We start from the raw sequence: 18,583 nt of genomic DNA, 5'->3' as shown, positions 1-18,583 counted from the left end.
TGAAATTTTAATTTCATGATTTGAACCATCTATTTTTTATGACCCAGGTCAAACACGACTCATAGGTAAAATAATCTAAATCAAGAATAAATAATCATCTAGTTGTTACTGGAAAACTAATCACAGTTCCTTAACCAAGAGGTTGGGGGTTCGATCCCCGCCCATGGGAATGGAGCGCATTTCGTGGCCAGCCGTTTACCTCCATTGGGAGAGCTCCCGCGGCAAAAGGGATTAGTCATTGCTGTCGGCGGTGGATACCCTTGGGTCTCACCTAAAAAAAACTAATCACAGTGAATTGGCTAAAAGCGTTTGAAAGACTAATAAAAATTAAATATCTAATGAATTTCCAATTTTGATGATTGTTTACATGAATGATCTTTGAAGGAAAAACTAAAAAATGAATCATTTGAATAAGGAAATTATGTTGTGAGGTAGTGCATGTGATTCCACACCCCTACTATCGCTTGTATAAAATAAAATATAAAATAAGAACAATTCTTACATTTTTCTAGCTTAATTTTTGTAGTAAAATTGATAATATTGCACAGATGTGACAGTCTTGAAGTAGGAGTTTCTTAGTTTTGACTACTATAACGCAAAATCCATGGGTCAATGAAATTGGTGTCAAAATAATGAACATTTCTAAACCCTTAGAAAGGAATCAACTTGATGACAATAACAAAGCCTCACTTATATGATGTTTCTCAAAAGCAACAGATCTTGCATCCTAATGATGTTTGAGGGTCTTCAAATTTCTGCACAGGTTGATCTTCTAAAGACTTGAATTGTATGGAAAGAAAGATTCTTTTCATTTATGTAGCAAAATGCTAATCCTCTACACAGGCTGCAGGGCCAACTCCATATTGGTGTTTTTATGATCAGAAGACTCTGCAGACGAAGCAGCATCATTGTGTTCATGACCTGAAGACTCCGAAGACGAAGCAGCATCCTTGTTCTCTCCAGAGTTCATCTCTTGAACTGGTGGAGGGGCAACAAGGGTCATCGTATTGGAAGTATTATCAGATAGGTGGTTCCTCATCTCCCTGTGCTCTTGACACAAAGCACACCAGTGCATGCAGCAGTGCACCAGGCATGGATCACAGGGTGAATCCTGCAGAAAAGTAGCACACTAAGTCAGAACCCATCACCACTATAGGTGTTAATGTTCAAATGAAATAATCCTAAAAGAGTTCATTAGCTTTTTCAGGAAGGGAAACAGATTTCAGGGCTTTCTTTCCATAATAAAAGCTAACACTAAATTACTTTTTTCTGAAAGCAATTGTTACAAACCTCAAGCTACTCTTTCATAAACAAAATATTCTGAGTTTCCACCAAAAATTTAAAGCTGTAAATCTTGAGGTTTTGAAAACAGGAACCCGTGATATCATGTCTCAAGGGCCCCGTATTAGCTCTAAAAATTGGAGTATCTAAACCATTTGATAACTAATGTGTTGATGGCTTCTTTCTATGACCACTTAGGTCTTTGATTTAGATACATCTTTTCAGCATGCAATGCTAGTACATCAGAGAGACTTAAATCTAGATATTGATAGCAGAAAAGTAAACAAATACACTTAAAGGCTCAAATTCATCCATTTCACATTCTATCTGGGAAACTGATTAACAAATGAATTTTTATTTATTTTTATCCTACTTAAGTTTAGAAGGAAGTATTGAAGAAAGATAAAATTTCAAGCATATAAATGAAAATAAATGAAGTCTGCTCTTTCTGAAGCATCAGTGCTACTAACACATAAAATTATCGAAGTAAACACTGATTAAAAAACAATCTTGTATCTAAAAGCTCTTTATAGCAGACAATGTAGATAATTGATTTGCTGACCAGCTGAGGATAGTGCAAAGGCAATTTAGCAAACAAACCATCTGGTTTACACACACACAACAAAAGAACATCACACTCGAACGGGAAAGTCAAACACATGAATCAACATTTCATAGTATGACATAAAATTCACATCAGAAGCTATATATTATATGTGAGACAAGAAAAACTTCACCTTATTAAAAGTAGGGCCTATCACCAAAAGCCATTTGCGTACAAAGCAAAATCATGTGGAAAAAAATTTAACAAAATAACTTACCAAAAATGCAAAAATAAATTGGAGAAAACACAAAATTATCTAAAGTGAATGTACACGGGCCTTTTACATTTCAGAAATTTATTCACATCCTATTCTTCCAGATGATCTGATTTATTTTGCATTTCAAGAAATATAGGAACTGAAATTCACCTTGAGATGATACTTCTTTTGCAATGACTGCCTAAACAGACCTGTGTAGATTGCACACATCCACCAGGCAAATAGCAATGTCTCACAGATGAGAACTGAAGTCTTAGGATCAAGACCATGAAAGAATCCTGTTGCTGCTGCAACTGCAATTCCTCCTTCAACACACATGGCATGGCAAACACAGGCATTGTTCCAGGGAATATCTTCTCGTATTGTTTCAACATTACGCCCAAACAGCACACAAGGACAGAAAAGTCCAGTCCAGCCTGCAACATAAACACAATAAATTCAAGGAATTTTGAATGATCAGGAAAGTGTGATAAAATATATTCCATCAGGGTAGTGACATCTAATTTATCTCACTCAACTAATACTCTAAAATCTAAAAATCTTCTCTCTTTTTCTTCAGAAAATCCAAACAAATCTAGGCACATTATGATCTCAGCAAGGAACACAATATGTAAAAGCTAGGAGAGTAACATAAATTTCCAAAATGCTATTCCTATTTGGATACACAAAGCCTTCTGACCTGCTGAGGTGAGAACTGGTTGCGTAAAAAAACAATTTTGCTTAACTTGGACAATCTAAAGGTCTAACTTCCAAATCATTAGGTCACATTTTAACATTGTTTTTCTTTGCCTTATTAATCATCATAAGTGGGCCACATGTAACCCTGTTTTTCCTCGCCTGATTAATCAACAAAAGTAGAAAATTATGCTTTCAAACCGCCTCCCATCCCGAGAAAAAAGAAAACGAAAAGTGATACAGCAGATGAACGCTTACAACTCCCAGGATCTTCAGCACAGCCAAATATCCCAGTTGTCCATTCTTCATCAGCTGGGGGTTGGTATCTTTCAGGCAGGGGTTGCCCACATTCCGCACACTTATCAACAATTAACTGTCCAGTACTAAACATAATCATCAACACCAACAAAAAAACATAACAAGGACAATATTTCAACATTAGATTGAGGTACATCACATAGATAAATGCACACTAAAACATGTCACCTCAATGTCAGAAATATCATTAGCATTGCACTTATAATTTAAAAACAGAGGAGAGGTTTCTAAGAATATCAATTATAAGCAAACCAGAAGCTAATTTGCAACAAGATAGAAGAAAACACAAAAAACAACAGAAAACCAACATCCAACATTATCATTTTTCTCAGATATGAACCCAAATTTGCGATTTTCTGCAAAAAAAATTCGAAGCCCAGGAAGTGAAAGAAGGACCTGAGGAATTTGAATGGGTTGGTTGAGCTCTCCAGGGGTGATATCTTCCGTTGGCGCTTCTTGTTCCCTCGTCAACTTCACGTACCTCGATTGGGGATTTCCATCAGCCATCTGGTCCAACCCAAACCTACATTATACATTTTCTTCATATTTGATATAAATGTATGTATAGTTCTTATATATAACATGGATCAAAAATGGAAATCAGAGAGGGAAATGTACCTTGGAATTAAAGAAACACAAAAAGGAAAAAATGGGAAAGCTACTCCAGATGTGGAGGAGTTTCTGAGAGAATGGTGTACAAATCTATGAGCCTGTTCTTTGTTGCTTTCTTTCTCAACGCAACGCGTCCTCTTCGGCTCTTCATTCACTCTCAAACGCCATGTCTTAATAGCAGCAATTGGAAATATACAATAATTTTGCATTGATGGAAGAAATTAAGTATATAACAACGACGTCGTATTTCCACCATAGATCTTTTTTAATTATTGTTTTTTGGCTTTTTAATTAGTGTCATCGAGACAAAAAAATATTTACTTGTAGCGGGGATATAAATGTTTTGCTATCTCAGTCAATAACATAATGACACGTGGAAAAGTTATCATACATGTCATTGTGTTATTGAGTAGAATAGCAAAAAGTGTTATTGACGTTGCATGAGAGTTTTCCTCGATAGAGGCAGATTGAGCCAGTCAGAGAACCAATCAATGTTTTGTCAAAACTCACAAATTTCTTTTCAAGTGGAAGAGTTCATAAAAAGTTTGTCCATATTTGTTCAAAATGAGGAGTGAAAATGGAGTGTAATTACTACATTATCTTCAAATTTTAAGTTTGGTGTTGAACTTGTCTCATATTAAAAGGGTATAGTTGAGATTAAACCATCTTTAGGTGACAAAGAGGGTCCTCTTAAGTAATTACACTTGAACGAGTGCGTGATTACTAATTTATCCGTGCTAAGTCACTTATCTTACAACCACAATAAAGTTCAATTTTGGATATCTATTTATGGCAAGTTAAAGTTTTATTTATGATTTGTCACAATGTTAGTTTATTGGCGCTTTTTTGTTTTGTTTTTCTTTCTATACAAGCGATATTAAAAAGGAGAAAATTGAATCTAGGATTTTGAATGTAGAGATAAATATTTTTAACCATTTAAGTTACAAGCTCCTTGTTATTGACATGATTGAAAATATCTATCTTACAATTCGAACCCCAAAAAAAAAAAAAAACATATATGAAAGGAAGCAACAGCCCAAAATATATCAACATGGGCCTCTGGGGAAGGATGAGATTTCTCAGAATAGTTTACAACAGATTGGCTAAACATCAGGTGTTGAATCCTTGACGTGTAGATATGAAAACCAACGAAAAAAACACTAACAAGAGAAAACGGCCAATTCTTTTCCCTTTTGTATTTCAACTCAGAAGAGCCTCAGCAGATTGAAGAAAGAAAGAAAAGCCATGGGAGGAGGAACCATGCATATTGACCTGCCCACCATCCACATCAAACATTCTTCTTCTTCTTCTTCTTCTTCGAAGCGTCCAGTTTCATCCAGTTATGTTGCCACTGTTAAACCCTCTTGTTCTGCCACATACTGTTTCTGTGGAAGTGAGAGTTGCAGAAAACTAGAGCTTGCATATGGAAAAGAAGATAGAAGAGCAAGTGGGTCTTCTCTGAGCTCTGTTTTTGGGCCTGTTCCTTCCCAATTTGAAGTCCAAAATGCAATAACTGCTCTTCTCAAGTAAGTATTATGTTTTTTTTTTAATTTTTATACAAGCTATATTCTAGTTTAATCTAATCTAATCTAAACTACGGGAGGTGGATTCGAACTCAAGTAAGTATTATTAACTTTACAAAATTTTAAACTTTTGGGGTATGATTCTTTTGATGGGGTAATGTTATCTACTCTGTTATGGAACTCAAATTTTGTCCACGGAGTGGATGTTCAATCAATCCCATGAAAAGCAGTCAAGATTTTACTTATTTTCATATAATCTAAATCTTTATCTTTATTTTTATGTTTATATTTCCTTGGATGCCTTTTACTTATTTTACTTGATGATTATATTTCCTCTCACCTTAATTTAGTTTTATGTTTTTGGAAAACTGATCAAATTTCCCATGCAAATTTCCTTTAGCTGACTTGATGAAATGAAGGGAGGGAAAAACTGTGTTCATTAATGATTTGCTTACACAAGCTTAACTTAAAACAATAATAAATTATTTGAATGATATCCAGAATCAAAGAATACTATGTTCATAATTAACAAATCACAAAGTGAAAGCAGATTTTAATAATTTCTTTTTGTTCCTTTTGTGATTAAGTGATTTGATTCACTTCTTGTTGAGACTTGAATGTTTCTGATATCATATTTCCATCTTGAACAGTTTTATGCAAGGGATAACTTCATCTCAGACAGAGTTTCAATGGCTTCAGCAAATATTGGATTGCTGTGTTACAAGAAAGTTGCTCTCATATGGACAAAGAAGAGTTTATGAGGCTTTCCAATCGTTGCAGACGGATCCTTGTGTTAAGGTGCCTTCTCTTAACCACCTGAGCTACAAGTCCCTTGCCCATCTTTTACGTTGTGCTGTTTTTTCTCCCAAAATGTTACTTGAGTAATCTAACTTGAATGCAGAGACTGGTGGTCTCCCTTTCATCTGATAAAGCCCTATGGGAAGCTGTTACCAACAATGAGTTGGTCAAGAAGCTCCAAGAGCCTATCTTCCCCGGTATGCATTTCCAATTATCCCATACTTAATTTACTTGGAATATTTTTTTTTTTGGGTATCTTAAATAGATTTCTGATGCACAAACTTGGCAACACCTATTTCATTGATGCATGTTTGTTTGATTTTTTCTGTTATCAGTTGTCTTTCTGCATTAATTGGTCTTAAAGTAGTGTTTTTGATAAACAGAAAACTATAACTAGGAAACCACTTTGCTTTTATTCTTCCATGGCAATAAACATGGCCTTCTACTAAATTTAATTTCATTACACTAATCTCTATCTTTGTGGCTCAAAATGAAGGGCTGCCTCAGAGTGAAAACGAGGAACCAGAATTATCTACACGAATTATGAGGTGGATTATGGATGTTACAAAAGGAAAAATTATGCAACTTGTTGAGACATTTCAATCACTCGTGAATGAGATGTTTCTACCTCCAGAAACTCCTCCGAGTGAAAAACCTACGGCAGACGACGAGGATCAGTTTGAAGCTAAAGTTAGGTCTTCATTGCTTCTCTCTGTTGTGATTCTCTTAATTGTGGTTGTTACTCGATTCCACAAGGCCTGATCACCGTATTAGCTTCTGAAAATGGTTGTACAAAGATAAGCACCTTGGCCATCATAAGTCCCCATTTATGCAGAAATATTGTTATGTTAAATAAAGTTTTAAATCTTTTGCCACTGTCACTGGGGACTACTAGACTACTACATCAGGGTACAAAAATAATCCACGAAACCACATTTGGAAGAATCTGCGAAACCTCTTTCGGTGAGAAAGGTTGACATCTCATGCCATGGGATTCTTAAAACAGTCAATTACACAAAAGAGCAAAATCATTATGGAGGTCAAGTAAACATTCACAAACTGTTAATAGAGATTTGAATATCTGATACAATCATCTTATCCAGGAAGATCAACATTTATGCACCGCAATGGTGATTACAAAGAATATTTGGCATATATCAATCTCAAACAGTTAGAACCTGATCTTGGAGGAAAATAAAGGTAGTTTACACTTCTAAAGATCAGGACATCCAGTATTTTGGACTCATTAATTCACGATCTGCAGCAGGACCTTGATTGGCAAGCTTCTGAATTCGCGAAGAGAACTCTTCAGCCTGATGAAATGGAGGAAGATCAGTGTTCCAATTAAAATCAAAGTGCATCTGAAAATATAGACGGCATAGTAACACGTGTATTTGAAAAACACTTCTCTGCACACATTTCGATCTTACAAATGTTGGTATGTACAAAAACAAAATAACAAAATACCAAAAAACTAAAGAATAAACTGAGATTCTTTAATAAGAACAAGTGCATTTTCCCCCTCCCCAACTTTTCTAACTTAAAGGAAACAGCGAGTTTGAGATTTTATGATTTTCCAGACTTGCAACTCTTCCATGACTACCAGCACATGGGTGCCCAAAACAAACACCAGATCAGCAAGTCCTTGTATTTTACACCTCCTAGTTACTAATAAAACCAACTAAGTGCATCCCTTTTAAAGCTAATTATAATAACTCAAAAACTGTGCAACAAAGATACTAACCTTTTCATCAATCCACATTAAAGAACTGAGCTGATTGTTTAAGATTCGTACAACCACATCTAATGGAGCCATCCCATCATTTGTATCAAGTTCTCCTCCCTAAACAAAATGAAAGCATCGTTATACTTGTCTACATATGTTGGAAAAGCTTCTTAAGAAGTAGAAATAGCACTGAAAACCTTTACCTGGTTGGCATTTAGGGTCTGAATAATTGATTTGATCTGTTCGGTCACCTGCTCTAGTTCTCTCTCTATAAACTCAGCTTGCTCATACCTGCAATTGAAATCAGAATAGTGATAAAAGAGGAACCTTTATGTGTACTTTTGTGTTTTGTGTCTGTCATGTGCAAGAGAGAGAGAGAGAGAGAGAGAGAGAGAGAGAGCATAGTTGAACCAAATCCAATTTTCACAAAATATAGCCTGACAATCAACAGACTAATCCCATAAACCAACAATAATTGGCTAGTTCATGCTCCCTATACTCCATGTCAAGTCACCAAACTCAATTGAGTAGGTAGGAACATACTTCACAATTTGATTTTAGGAATGGTGACACCAAAATGTTTAGATTTCTTAATGCAAAAAATGTACTACTGGAACAGGGAAAAGAAAAAACATATGCAATTGGTGCAGAAACATAGAGCTGCCAAAAATATTTCCATCACATAAATTAAAACGAGCAATTGTACAATAACTCACATTGCATCTCTTGTCGATGCAGCTTCATCATCAAGAACCAATCCACGCTCGTCCTTGTATATACGCTCAGCTTCTTCTTCCATGCTTTGCAAAGCCTTATCAACCTAACAATATAACCAGAAGAAGGAACCTTATCATGCATTTATTTGCAATTCTGTGGTCTATAGGCAGCTGTGTATGTTCTTGTGCTTACAAATTTCTGGAAGGCTACTAATTGAACTAACAAAAGTAAGCTTCTATGTATCAGCTTTAGGGCTTGAAACATACACAAAAGTTAAAAGAGAAGATTTTAATAATTATAATGGCCTCCACAAAGATAATCACAACGTGTGATTTTATTTGTGTGCCCACGATGTGCAAATCTATCTAAGGGGATCAATCGCAGACCTCATCTTATAAATAAAAGAGTAGCTTCATAAATCAAGGAAACAACAATTGAGATGCATGAGTATAGACTATATACAAAGACTGACATAATGAGGGCTATCCCAAAATTAGTGCCCAGTAATACAAATTATAGCAGTGTATGGTAAAAATACAAAAGACTTATGAAAGTACCTCTTGCTGATGAGTCTCGATTAACTCTAGCTGCCGCTCCAAGTTAGCTTGGGTTTCAACCACTTTCGCCACTTCAATCTAAATAATTAAAACATATGGAAGTTAAACATTATTATTAATCATAACAAATTCTAAACAATTCCATATTAGTACATAAGAACAGTGTAAATAAATAAAGAAAAACCAGCAGATGAAGGAAAACAGATAGGCACAGTAGAAATAGAAGAAATGGAAAAATCACTCTGTGCATGCTTATATAAGTAGTCCTTTTATCTTCAATACAGCAAAAGAAGGAACACAAACTGATTGTCCCATATTACTTACATGGATATGATATACCGCTGTGAGTAAAAGCACTACTCACTGAAGATATCAACTAAATGAAGTTACTACTGTATCAACATACAGAATTGAAAACTGGCTTTAACTTCATATATCTCAACCAGTATACTTAAACAAGTTCTCTGATATATTGGGAAATAGATAACCTCGAGCCTAAGCAGAACATCACGGTTCTGCAAAATCCTCTTGTCCCAGTCTGCTATTGCATTGGCCTGCTTTCGGAATTTTCCAGTACGTTCTTGGAGCTCAGCATTCCACTCCTTGATGATCTTCAATTAAAGTAAAAAAGAAATGAATCACAAGGAATATAATTTTTTTTCATTTTAATGAGAAAACAAGGAATAGATTAGATAGGTCATAATACAGGAAGAATTTATCATCTGTAATAAAATGGACTTGCATTGATAACATTAGAGGGAGTGGGGTAGAGAAACTGGTATTGACAAGTATTTCCTTAAAGAGATGTGTCACCTTTCATTCTTTTGACTAGAATATATAAGTGGACATTAAAAATGAAAGTAGTGGCCAACAAAAGATGAAAAAAGATGGAAGCAATTACTCCACATAGTTGTAGAGGGTATTGTAAATTCAGTGGCCCATCTCTGAGGGGGTTCAAATGTTATTTGGATAAACAAGGATTTTCATTCTTAGTTTCCTTTTATTCTTTTCAATTCCTGGACTAGCCTTTCAACGAAAACATAAACCATTCTTTAAGTTGTGAGAGAATGAATTTATAGTGTAATATTATGTGTGTGACAGAATATATTTTGCCTTCACCACATTTAATGCTCGCTAGTTGAAATTTCAAAATATTTTGTTCATAAAGCCTAGCATATGAATGTTGGATTTAAGTGGCACTTCGCTCATAAAGCTGCATAGGAAAACAACATTACTAAAAATGAAGAGGCAAACATATGAAGTACCTCCTCCACAGTCTTCCCTGTGATCTCAGACGGTAATTTTGGTGCAGTAGATACTGTAGTACTGACAGTTGAAGTTGTCCTATAAGACAAGAAGGACAGAAGAGCAGAAGTCAGATAGAAGTCCCAAATCTTTACAACGATATGATAATTTGTACTACACTTTTTTATCTTTTCAATTTTCAGTTTTCACTAGATAGTTTAAGTAAACCACAAAATTACTCAACAGCACTCCATCTAATCTATCAAGTTTAATCTGCTCTTCCATAAGAAAACTTGTTTATAACAAGAAGAATATGAAATACCGAAATGGATTAAGCCTAAAGCAAAAATGAACACAATGCAAAGTTATCACTAAGGCAAAGTACACAGACCCACTAGTGGAAGCCACAATAAGTGATGTTGATGTCTGAATTGCAGTGGTACTTGTACTGGTTGTCGTTGCAGCTACAGGTGCTGAAGTAGTGGCACCTACAGAATTACATTTGCACAATCACACTTCATCAGAACCTTTCTAGCAAACCAAAAATATGCTTGAGCTAGACATGTAAATATTCAGCAAAACATGGTATTTTCAAGTGCCTTGTGCAGTGATAACAAATACCAATTCAGGCACCAAGCACAAGATACTCAAATTTCTCTAAACAAGTAGCCTCCAAAGTTAAAAGTCCTACACAATGCAATTCAGCATTCTACCCATACACCTGATATTGATTCTAAATGGGAAATTAACCAATTTAGAGACAATTAACCCAAGAAGTTTTCATAAAATATTCAAAATAGCCAAAGAGGGTTGAAATACTCACCAAATGCAGGCAAAGTGGTGCTTGGTTGCGCTTGTGATGAGGAAGCAGGCGTCGACCCTTTTGTCAGCGAGGAAAAGCCAGTATAAGAAGCAGCAGCGGTAGTAGTCCCTAAAGAAGCAGCTGGGGAGGACACTCCAAACCCTGTAAACAAACCTGCTGTGCTGGAAGGCGCAGCTGAGCTGGCAGGCGCTGCTATTGAAGCCGTTGCAACTGCACTCGAAACTGCAGAAGTAGTAGGAGTCGCACCGAAACTCGGCATAGAGAAAGAGGCTTGGTTTGTAGTGCTAGCAGCTGGAGTCGAAGAAGCGCTTGTGGTGGTGACTGTCGAAAACAACGGAGCAGAAGGAGTTGAGAAGGACTGCGAGGTGGGTTTTGCGGTGGAAATGGGGGCAGCTGATAAGGCGGCATTGGAGAATCCGAAAGACAGTTGTGAAGCAGAGGAAGTGGGTGGTGCGAACGAGAAGCTTGGAGCGGTTGAAGCCGTTGCTGATGGAGTAACAGTGGTGGGTGTGGAGGTTGTTGGTGGCTTTGAAAGAGGTGAGGCTGTTGGGAACGAGAAGCCTGAAGAGGAACTCGAGAAGCTTGGGAATGAGGGTGTGGTTGAAGCTGAAGACGACGAAGCAGAGTTGAACAAGGGTGTTGAAGAAACTGTGGAAGATGCACCAAACAGGGAAGAGGGTGCGCTGTGTGTGAAGGAAGTTGAGCTAAACAGAGATGAAGCAGAAGCAGAAGCGGAGCCAATCAGGGGTGAACTGGCTGCCGATACAGTTGCTCCGGACAAGGACGAAGCGGTGGACGACGGTGCTCCGAATAAAGTAGAAGCGGAAGCGGAAGCGGGAGCCGATGAGGATGACCCAAACAGGGGTTGGGATGGAGATGAACCAAACAGCGGAGTTGAAGCCGAGGAGCCAAACAGGGATGATGGAGCCGAGGTTGCTGCTGAGGACCCGAATCCAAAAGAAGGGGCGGCAGCAGAGGAGGCTATGGTGACGGTGGAGGCTCCGGATCCGAATCCGAAAGAAGGGGCCGGGCCGGAGCTAGGGTTAGAGGACCCGAAAGCGGGGGCGGGGGCGGGGGCGGGGGCGGTGGTGTTGAGGGAGAAGGGGAAGGGAGATGAGGAGGAGTAAGGGTTTGAGGAAGTGGAGGCACCGAAGGAGGATCCGAATGAGAACCCGGAGGTGGAGGTGGCGGCCTGTGCGGCGGTGGATCCGAATGGGGAAGCGGAGGACCCGAGTGAGAACCCGGTTGAGGTGGCGGGGGACGAGGCAGGAGGGTTGGTGAATGAGAAAGGCGCAGTGGACTGAGAAGAAGCGGCGGAGGAGGATCCGAACATTGTTTTCCCTCTTCTCTCTTTTCCCTGCTCTCTTCTGTAACAGTGTCACTGAGGTTTTTCAAATTTGGGGTTTTTGGGTTAACGCTTTCATTTTCAGAGAGGGTCTTTTTATTTTAAAATTTTTAAAATTTTTTTTTTATTGTTTCCGAAGTGTGCAGTGCAGGTGCTTGTCAATGGCTTCCAAAGAGTTCATGGGCTGGGCCTTACAATGAACACCCAGAAAATATTTCTTAACACCCAATACCGTGACCCAATTTTAGAAAATTAACCCAACAGCATTTAAATTTGTTTATTTTGAAAGATTGTACTAGTCTCTTCTCTTTTTTATCAAGGTTGGTTAAAGATTATACTAGTCTCGCAAGCTTGTAGCTCAAGTGGTTAAGAACATTTACCTTTACACCCAAGGTTGTAGGTTTCATTCCCTGTAATAACCTCAAAATTAATGTTTTGTTGTAATTATATTTCTGAAAAATCATGTTATGTTGTGTAATATTTGTGGGCATTTTATGAAGTTGGTTTGGTTTGAAAATAATGATTTAAGTGAGTTTAATCTTAATTAGAATTTAGGACTAAAATGCCCATATGTTAAATATATGGTTATAAAACGATTCCTCTTATCAATGCAAAAGACCAAGTTATGGTTAAATCAGATTGGTAACAAAAGGACAGACTCTGATATTTCATTTGATCATCAAAGTTATAGTACAATACTGGTTAAAATAACTTTCAAAACTCCAAACTTGGCATCCATGTCTGCTCTCAATTTTGATCCTCTCAGAATTAATGCGTGAGACTCCTCCAATCCAGGTTGGGCAGTGGTGATTTGTTTTTGCAACTCCCAGGCATCTCTAAGGTTAAGTTGCAACTTAATTCGTACTTCCTTTTCCTTAGTCTTGATGGCCTTGAGTTGTGTCTGCAATTTGGCAATCTCGGCTTCTACCCCTTGAGCTTCAACTTTGAGATTCTGCAATTCTAAGTCCTGAGCAGAGCATTGGGATCTACTTTTCTCTAAATTTTCAGTAGATCTTTGACAGACATCTCTACAGGTGATAGCTTGCTCGAAGGAAGTGTGAATTGTTCCCCACAAGTCTGCAGCATGTTGAAACTCTTGAGCTGAAGTGACTCCAGAACTGAAAATAGACTTGGGGATGAGATTCTCTTCAGCCAAAATTTGTAAATTATTAATGAGTTCCCCCACAGATTGATGGCCCTCTTCCACAGCGAAATCCTTAGCTTGCCAGAGGTTGATCCTAGAAATGGCTTGTTGAGCCTTGTCGCTGGGAGTAAAGCCAGAACTAGAAGAGCCTCCACATATTAATGCCAATTGAGCCTCCAGATCTAGAGCATCAAAATCCAGACTTGAGGGTTGTAGTACTGGAGAGATGGCAGTAGAAATCTGGACCTCAGCGGCAAGTGTAGATTGCTCCACAAGTTTGGAACAATCCGATGTAGCTGAAGGACCAGATGTGGTAATAGGATATGAAGTTTCATGCTTGAAAGAAGTAGGGGGAGCCTGACAAAACAGAGAATGAATTGTCAGAGCAACTCAGAATCAGCCAACATAAGAAGACAACACTACTCACTGAAGAAATGAAAAATCAATCTGTGCATGCTTATACAAGTAGTCTTTTTATCTTCAATACAGCAAAATAAGGAACATAAACTGATTGTCCCATGTTACTTACATGGACATGATATACCACTACGCGTAAAGGCACTACTCACTGAAGATATCATGTAAATGAAGTTGCTACAGTATCAACATACAGAATGAAAACTGGCTTTAAGTTCATATATCTCAACCAGTATACTTAAACAAGTTCTTGGAGCTCAGCATTCCACTCCTTGATGATCTTCAATTAAAGTAAAAAATAAAATGCATCACAATGACTAGATTTCTTTTTAATGAGAACACAAGGAATAGGTTGGATAGGTCATAATAAAGAAAAAATTTATCCCCTGTAATAAATAATATGGAGATGCATTTATAATAATAGAGGGACTGGAGTAGAGAAACTGGTATTGACAAGTATTTCCTTAAAGAAAAGTTTCACCTTTCTTTCCTTTGACAAGAATATATAAGTGGGTGTTAAAAATGAGTAAAGTGATGGCGAACATGAGATGAAAAAGATAGAAGCAATTGCTCCAGATAGTTGCAGAGGAGATTGTAAATTCAGTGGCCTATGTCCGATGGGGTTCAAACATTATTGGCATAAACAAGGATTCTCATTCTTAGTTTCCTTTCGTTCTTTTAAATTCCTGGACTAGCCTTTCAAAGAAAACATAAACCTTTCTTTAAGTTGTGAAGGACTGAATTTATAGTGTAACATGTGTGACAGAACATATTTGCTTTCACTACACTTAATGATCAGTAGTTGGATTTTCCAAATATTTTGTTCATAAAACCTAGAATATGAAAATTGATTTAAGTGGCAATTCGCTCATAAAGCTGCACAAGAAAACAACATTACTTAAAAAGAAGAGGAAAACATATGAAGTACCTCCTCCACAGTCTTCCCTGTGATCTCAGAAGGTAATTTTGGTGCAGTAGATATTGTAGTGCTGACGGTTGAAGTTGTCCTATAAGACAAGCAGCGCATAATAACAGACGTCAGATAGAAGTCCCAAATCTTTATAAGGATATGATTATTTGCACTGTACTTATTTTTCTTTTCAATTTTTGGTTGTCACTAGATAGTTTAGGTACACCACAAAGTTACACAACAGCATTCCATCTAATGTTTCAAGTTTAATCTCGTGTTCGTTTCTTCCTAACAAATCTTGTTTATAACAAGAAGAGCTATGAAAAACCGAAAGGATTAACCCTGAAAAAAAAAGAACATAATGCAAAGTTATCACTAAGGCATAGTACACAGACCCACTAGTTGAAGCCTCAACAGGTGACGTTGATGTCTGAGTTGTTGTCGTTGCAACTACAGGTGCTGCAGTAGTAACACCTACAGAATTACATTTGCAGAGTCACACTTCATTAGAAGTCTAACAAACTAAAAATATACTCGAGCTAGACATGTACATATTCAGCAAAAAATGAGGTTATTTTGAAATGGCATTTTCATGTTCCTTGTGTAGTGATAACAAAAACAAATACAAATTCAGGTACCAAGCACAAGAACTCAAATTGCTCTATACAAGTAGACTCCAAAGTTAAAACTCCTACACAACATAATCTAGCATTGCAATTCAGCATTCTACCCATATACCAAAGACAGGCACAGTGGTGCTTGGTTGCGCTTGTGATGAGGAAGCAGGCGTCGACCCTTTTGTCAGCAAGGAAAAGCCAGTAGAAGAAGCAGCTGCGGAGGACACTCCAAACCCTGTTAAACCCGATGTGCCGGACGGAGCAGCTGAGTTGGCAGGCGCTGCCATTGAAGCCTTTGCAACAGTACTGGAAACTGCAGAAGTAGTAGGAGGCGTACCAAAAGCCGGCAAAGACAAAAAGACTTGGGTTGTGGTGGTAGCAGTTGGAGTCGAAGAAGCGCTTGTGGTGGAGACTGTAGAAAACAATGGAGCAAAACGAGTTGAGAAGGACAGTGAGGTGGGTTTTGCGAAGGAAATGGGGGCGGGTGATGAGGCGGTATCGGAGAATACGAAAGAGGGTTGTGAACCAGAGGAAGTGGATGGTGCGCACGAGAAGCTTGAAGCCGTTGCTGATGGAGTAGGAGTGATGGGTGTTGACGTTGTTGTTGGCTTTGAAAGAGGCGAGGCTGTTGGGAACGAGAAGCTTGGGAATGAGGGTGTGGTTGAAGCTGAAGACGACGAAGAAGAGCTGAACAAGGGTGTTGAAGAAACTGTGGAAGATGAGCCAAACAGGGAAGAGGGTGTGGTTGAAGCTGAAGACGACGAAGCAGAGCTGAACAAGGGTGTTGAAGAAACTGTGGAAGATGAGCGAAACAGGGAAGAGGGTGTGGTTGAAGCTGAAGACGACGAAGTAGAGCTGAACAAGGGTGTTGAAGAAACTGTGGAAGATGAGCCAAACAGGGGAGAGGGTGCGCTGAAAGTTGAGCTAAACAGAGATGAAGCGGAAGCGGAAGCGGAGCCAATCAGGGGTGAACTGGATGCCGATACAGTTGAAGGCGAGGAGCCAAACCAGGATGATGGAGCGGAGGTCGCTGCTGAGGACCTGAATCCGAAAGAATGGGCCACGGCGGAGCTAGGGCTAGAGGACCCGAAAGCTGGGGCGGACGACCATGAGAACCCGGTTGATGTGGCGGGGTAAAAGACAGGAGGTTTGATGAAAGGCGTAAACTGAGAAGAAGCGGAGGAGGAGGATCCGAATGGGAAGCCCGACATTGTTTTCCCTCTTCTCTCTTTTCCCGGCTCTCTTCTGTAACAGTGTCACTGAGGTTCTTCAAAGTTGGGGTTTTTGGGTTAACGCTTTCATTTTCAGAGGGTCTTTTCGTTTTTTGATTTCTTTTTTTAAATTTTTATTGTCCCCGAAGTGTGCAAGTGCTTGTCAACGTCAATTGCCTTTAGCTTCCAACAAGAGTTCATGGGCTGGGCCGTGCAATGAACACCCATAAATTATTTCTGAACACCCAATACCATGACCCAAATTTTTAAAAACAACATTTTGTTTGGACACCCAACAACATTTTTACAAATGTACCAAAAACGAACCGTTTAAAGTTAAACATAATATTATACTAGCCTCTTTTTTGTTTTTTCAATTGACTTTATCTGTTGATGCGCGTTTAATACTTGCATATTTTTTCAAATTAAATATATATATCTCTCTACTATTATAAAGGGAGGCGCAAAACAATTGGGGTCACATGCTTCACCAAAAAAGACAATTTATGTGATACAAATTTCCTCTTGTATACGTATATGTATTTCAAAATAGCACAATTGGAAATATGTTCTTGTAGGGAACATGCACCGTGCACGTGAATGTGATGTGTACATTCACAAAAGAAGTGTAAAATATATAGCACAATAAACGCTATCACTCGAATGGGTGCAAATTGAGATGAAACCAATCTGGGAAATCTCATCAAATCCAACACTTCAATAATTTGTTTTGCTTAAACACACAAATAGAAAAAAGAAAGAAAAAAAAATCCAACACTTTTACTTTTCCTTCCGTTTCCTATGTTTTCTCAGAAACCAAACGGAGTAGTGTGGGTAACAGAAACCAGTTAAGCTCAAGTTCAAATTGCAGACATATATCATGTTGGTCTGAGATTTCTGAGGTGAATTGTCTGCAGAGTATATGATTTTGAAGGGAAATTATGGGGTGAGGAGGAAGAGCAAGGGAGAGAGGTTGAGGAGGTCATGGCAGGTTGTTGGGAAATTCTCTTTTTTCTTTCTTTTCAAGTTTGTTATTTTTCTAAGTCAATAAGGGTAAATCCGGGAATATGTTATTCAAGTATTGTTTCTGCATTTTACTCGCTACTAAAGTTTCCTATATCCCTCGTAATGTTTTTGTTTTTTTAAATCCACTTGTTTCCTTTTTCATTGTCTTTTTTCTTTTTTTTTTGACGATTAATAAGACCAATCTTGCTACAGACAGTGGCGGATCCAGAACTCTCGGGTCACAGGGTCATAGTGTAAAAATGTCGAAATTTTTTGAAGATAAACTATTGAGGCATTTTTTAGGACAAATGAGTCATTTCTTATCCAATTATTTAAAACTAACGTAAAACTAATAATAAATTTTTGTAAAAAAATGCAGACAAACACGCACACTAATACTCTAGCATCAACCCCAACCTACCCTAAAAACCCTCTGTACCCAAAAGAAGAAGGGTTTTTGAAGACTTTATGCATATTTGCTGGGATTTCATTGTGCATATTTGCAGCTTGCACAGAGATAGAACCGGTGTGAAAATTGGAGTGTGGAAACACAACATTTTCATGTGTTGTTTCCTGGTTTGAAGAAGGAGCAAGGGATAAATTCAAATATGTTGAGGATTCAGGAATCGAAGGGAACTCCATTTTTGATTGATTTCTGCTTATGTTTTCTCTCTAGTTTGCTTTTGTTTTTAGATTGAATGACATCCTGGTTTGAATGGTAAGGAAAGCATCAGACAACGTCCTTGAATAACGAAAGCATGTTGGGATCTCATCCCTTGTTCCCAGCACCCATATTTTCTTGCTTTCCACCTCGACCCACTTAATTATAAAAAAGAAA

General features: G+C 38.0%; 4 protein-coding genes across 5 annotated transcripts; 1 reads left to right on the top strand and 3 right to left on the bottom strand.

Moving 5' to 3' along the window:
* Positions 1-482: 482 nt before the first annotated feature.
* Positions 483-3,877, bottom strand: LOC110749021 (PLAC8 family protein). Of its 2 annotated transcripts, none has more exons than XM_021949022.2 (5): positions 3,714-3,847; positions 3,492-3,602; positions 3,036-3,150; positions 2,253-2,518; positions 483-1,111 (listed from the first exon to the last, which is right to left on the bottom strand). In XM_021949022.2, the coding sequence occupies exons 2-5, from the start codon at positions 3,600-3,602 to the stop codon at positions 836-838; spliced, it is 768 nt and encodes a 255-aa protein (XP_021804714.1). In that variant the 5' UTR covers positions 3,714-3,847; the 3' UTR covers positions 483-835. The 2 variants fall into 2 exon arrangements, with proteins under 2 accessions (XP_021804714.1, XP_021804713.1); XM_021949021.2 differs by having other exon boundaries at positions 485-1,111; positions 3,492-3,618; positions 3,714-3,877.
* Positions 3,878-4,752: 875 nt separating this feature from the next.
* On the top strand, positions 4,753-6,909 carry LOC110749003 (uncharacterized). Its single transcript, XM_021949001.2, has 4 exons — positions 4,753-5,233; positions 5,881-6,028; positions 6,132-6,225; positions 6,525-6,909. The coding sequence occupies exons 1-4, from the start codon at positions 4,953-4,955 to the stop codon at positions 6,788-6,790; spliced, it is 789 nt and encodes a 262-aa protein (XP_021804693.1). The 5' UTR covers positions 4,753-4,952; the 3' UTR covers positions 6,791-6,909.
* Positions 6,910-7,038: 129 nt separating this feature from the next.
* EMB2766 (structural constituent of nuclear pore) lies at positions 7,039-12,532 on the bottom strand. The gene is made up of 9 exons (XM_021948997.2): positions 11,097-12,532; positions 10,665-10,761; positions 10,294-10,372; positions 9,517-9,639; positions 9,029-9,106; positions 8,471-8,574; positions 7,958-8,045; positions 7,773-7,871; positions 7,039-7,341 (listed from the first exon to the last, which is right to left on the bottom strand). Exons 1-9 carry the CDS (start codon positions 12,427-12,429, stop codon positions 7,249-7,251), a joined length of 2,094 nt encoding a protein of 697 aa, XP_021804689.2. The 5' UTR covers positions 12,430-12,532; the 3' UTR covers positions 7,039-7,248.
* A 554-nt stretch (positions 12,533-13,086) lies between these two features.
* On the bottom strand, positions 13,087-16,859 carry LOC110749001 (uncharacterized). Its single transcript, XM_021948998.2, has 4 exons — positions 15,651-16,859; positions 15,308-15,386; positions 14,931-15,009; positions 13,087-13,942 (listed from the first exon to the last, which is right to left on the bottom strand). The coding sequence occupies exons 1-4, from the start codon at positions 16,738-16,740 to the stop codon at positions 13,127-13,129; spliced, it is 2,064 nt and encodes a 687-aa protein (XP_021804690.1). The 5' UTR covers positions 16,741-16,859; the 3' UTR covers positions 13,087-13,126.
* Positions 16,860-18,583: the final 1,724 nt, after the last annotated feature.

Source organism: Prunus avium, chromosome 2 (genome assembly GCF_965620075.1).
Source record: "Prunus avium chromosome 2, drPruAviu1.hap1.1, whole genome shotgun sequence".
NCBI lineage: Eukaryota > Viridiplantae > Streptophyta > Magnoliopsida > Rosales > Rosaceae > Prunus > Prunus avium.
Note: the sequence above shows the minus strand (reverse complement) of the source record. Positions and strands in the feature narration are given on the sequence as shown.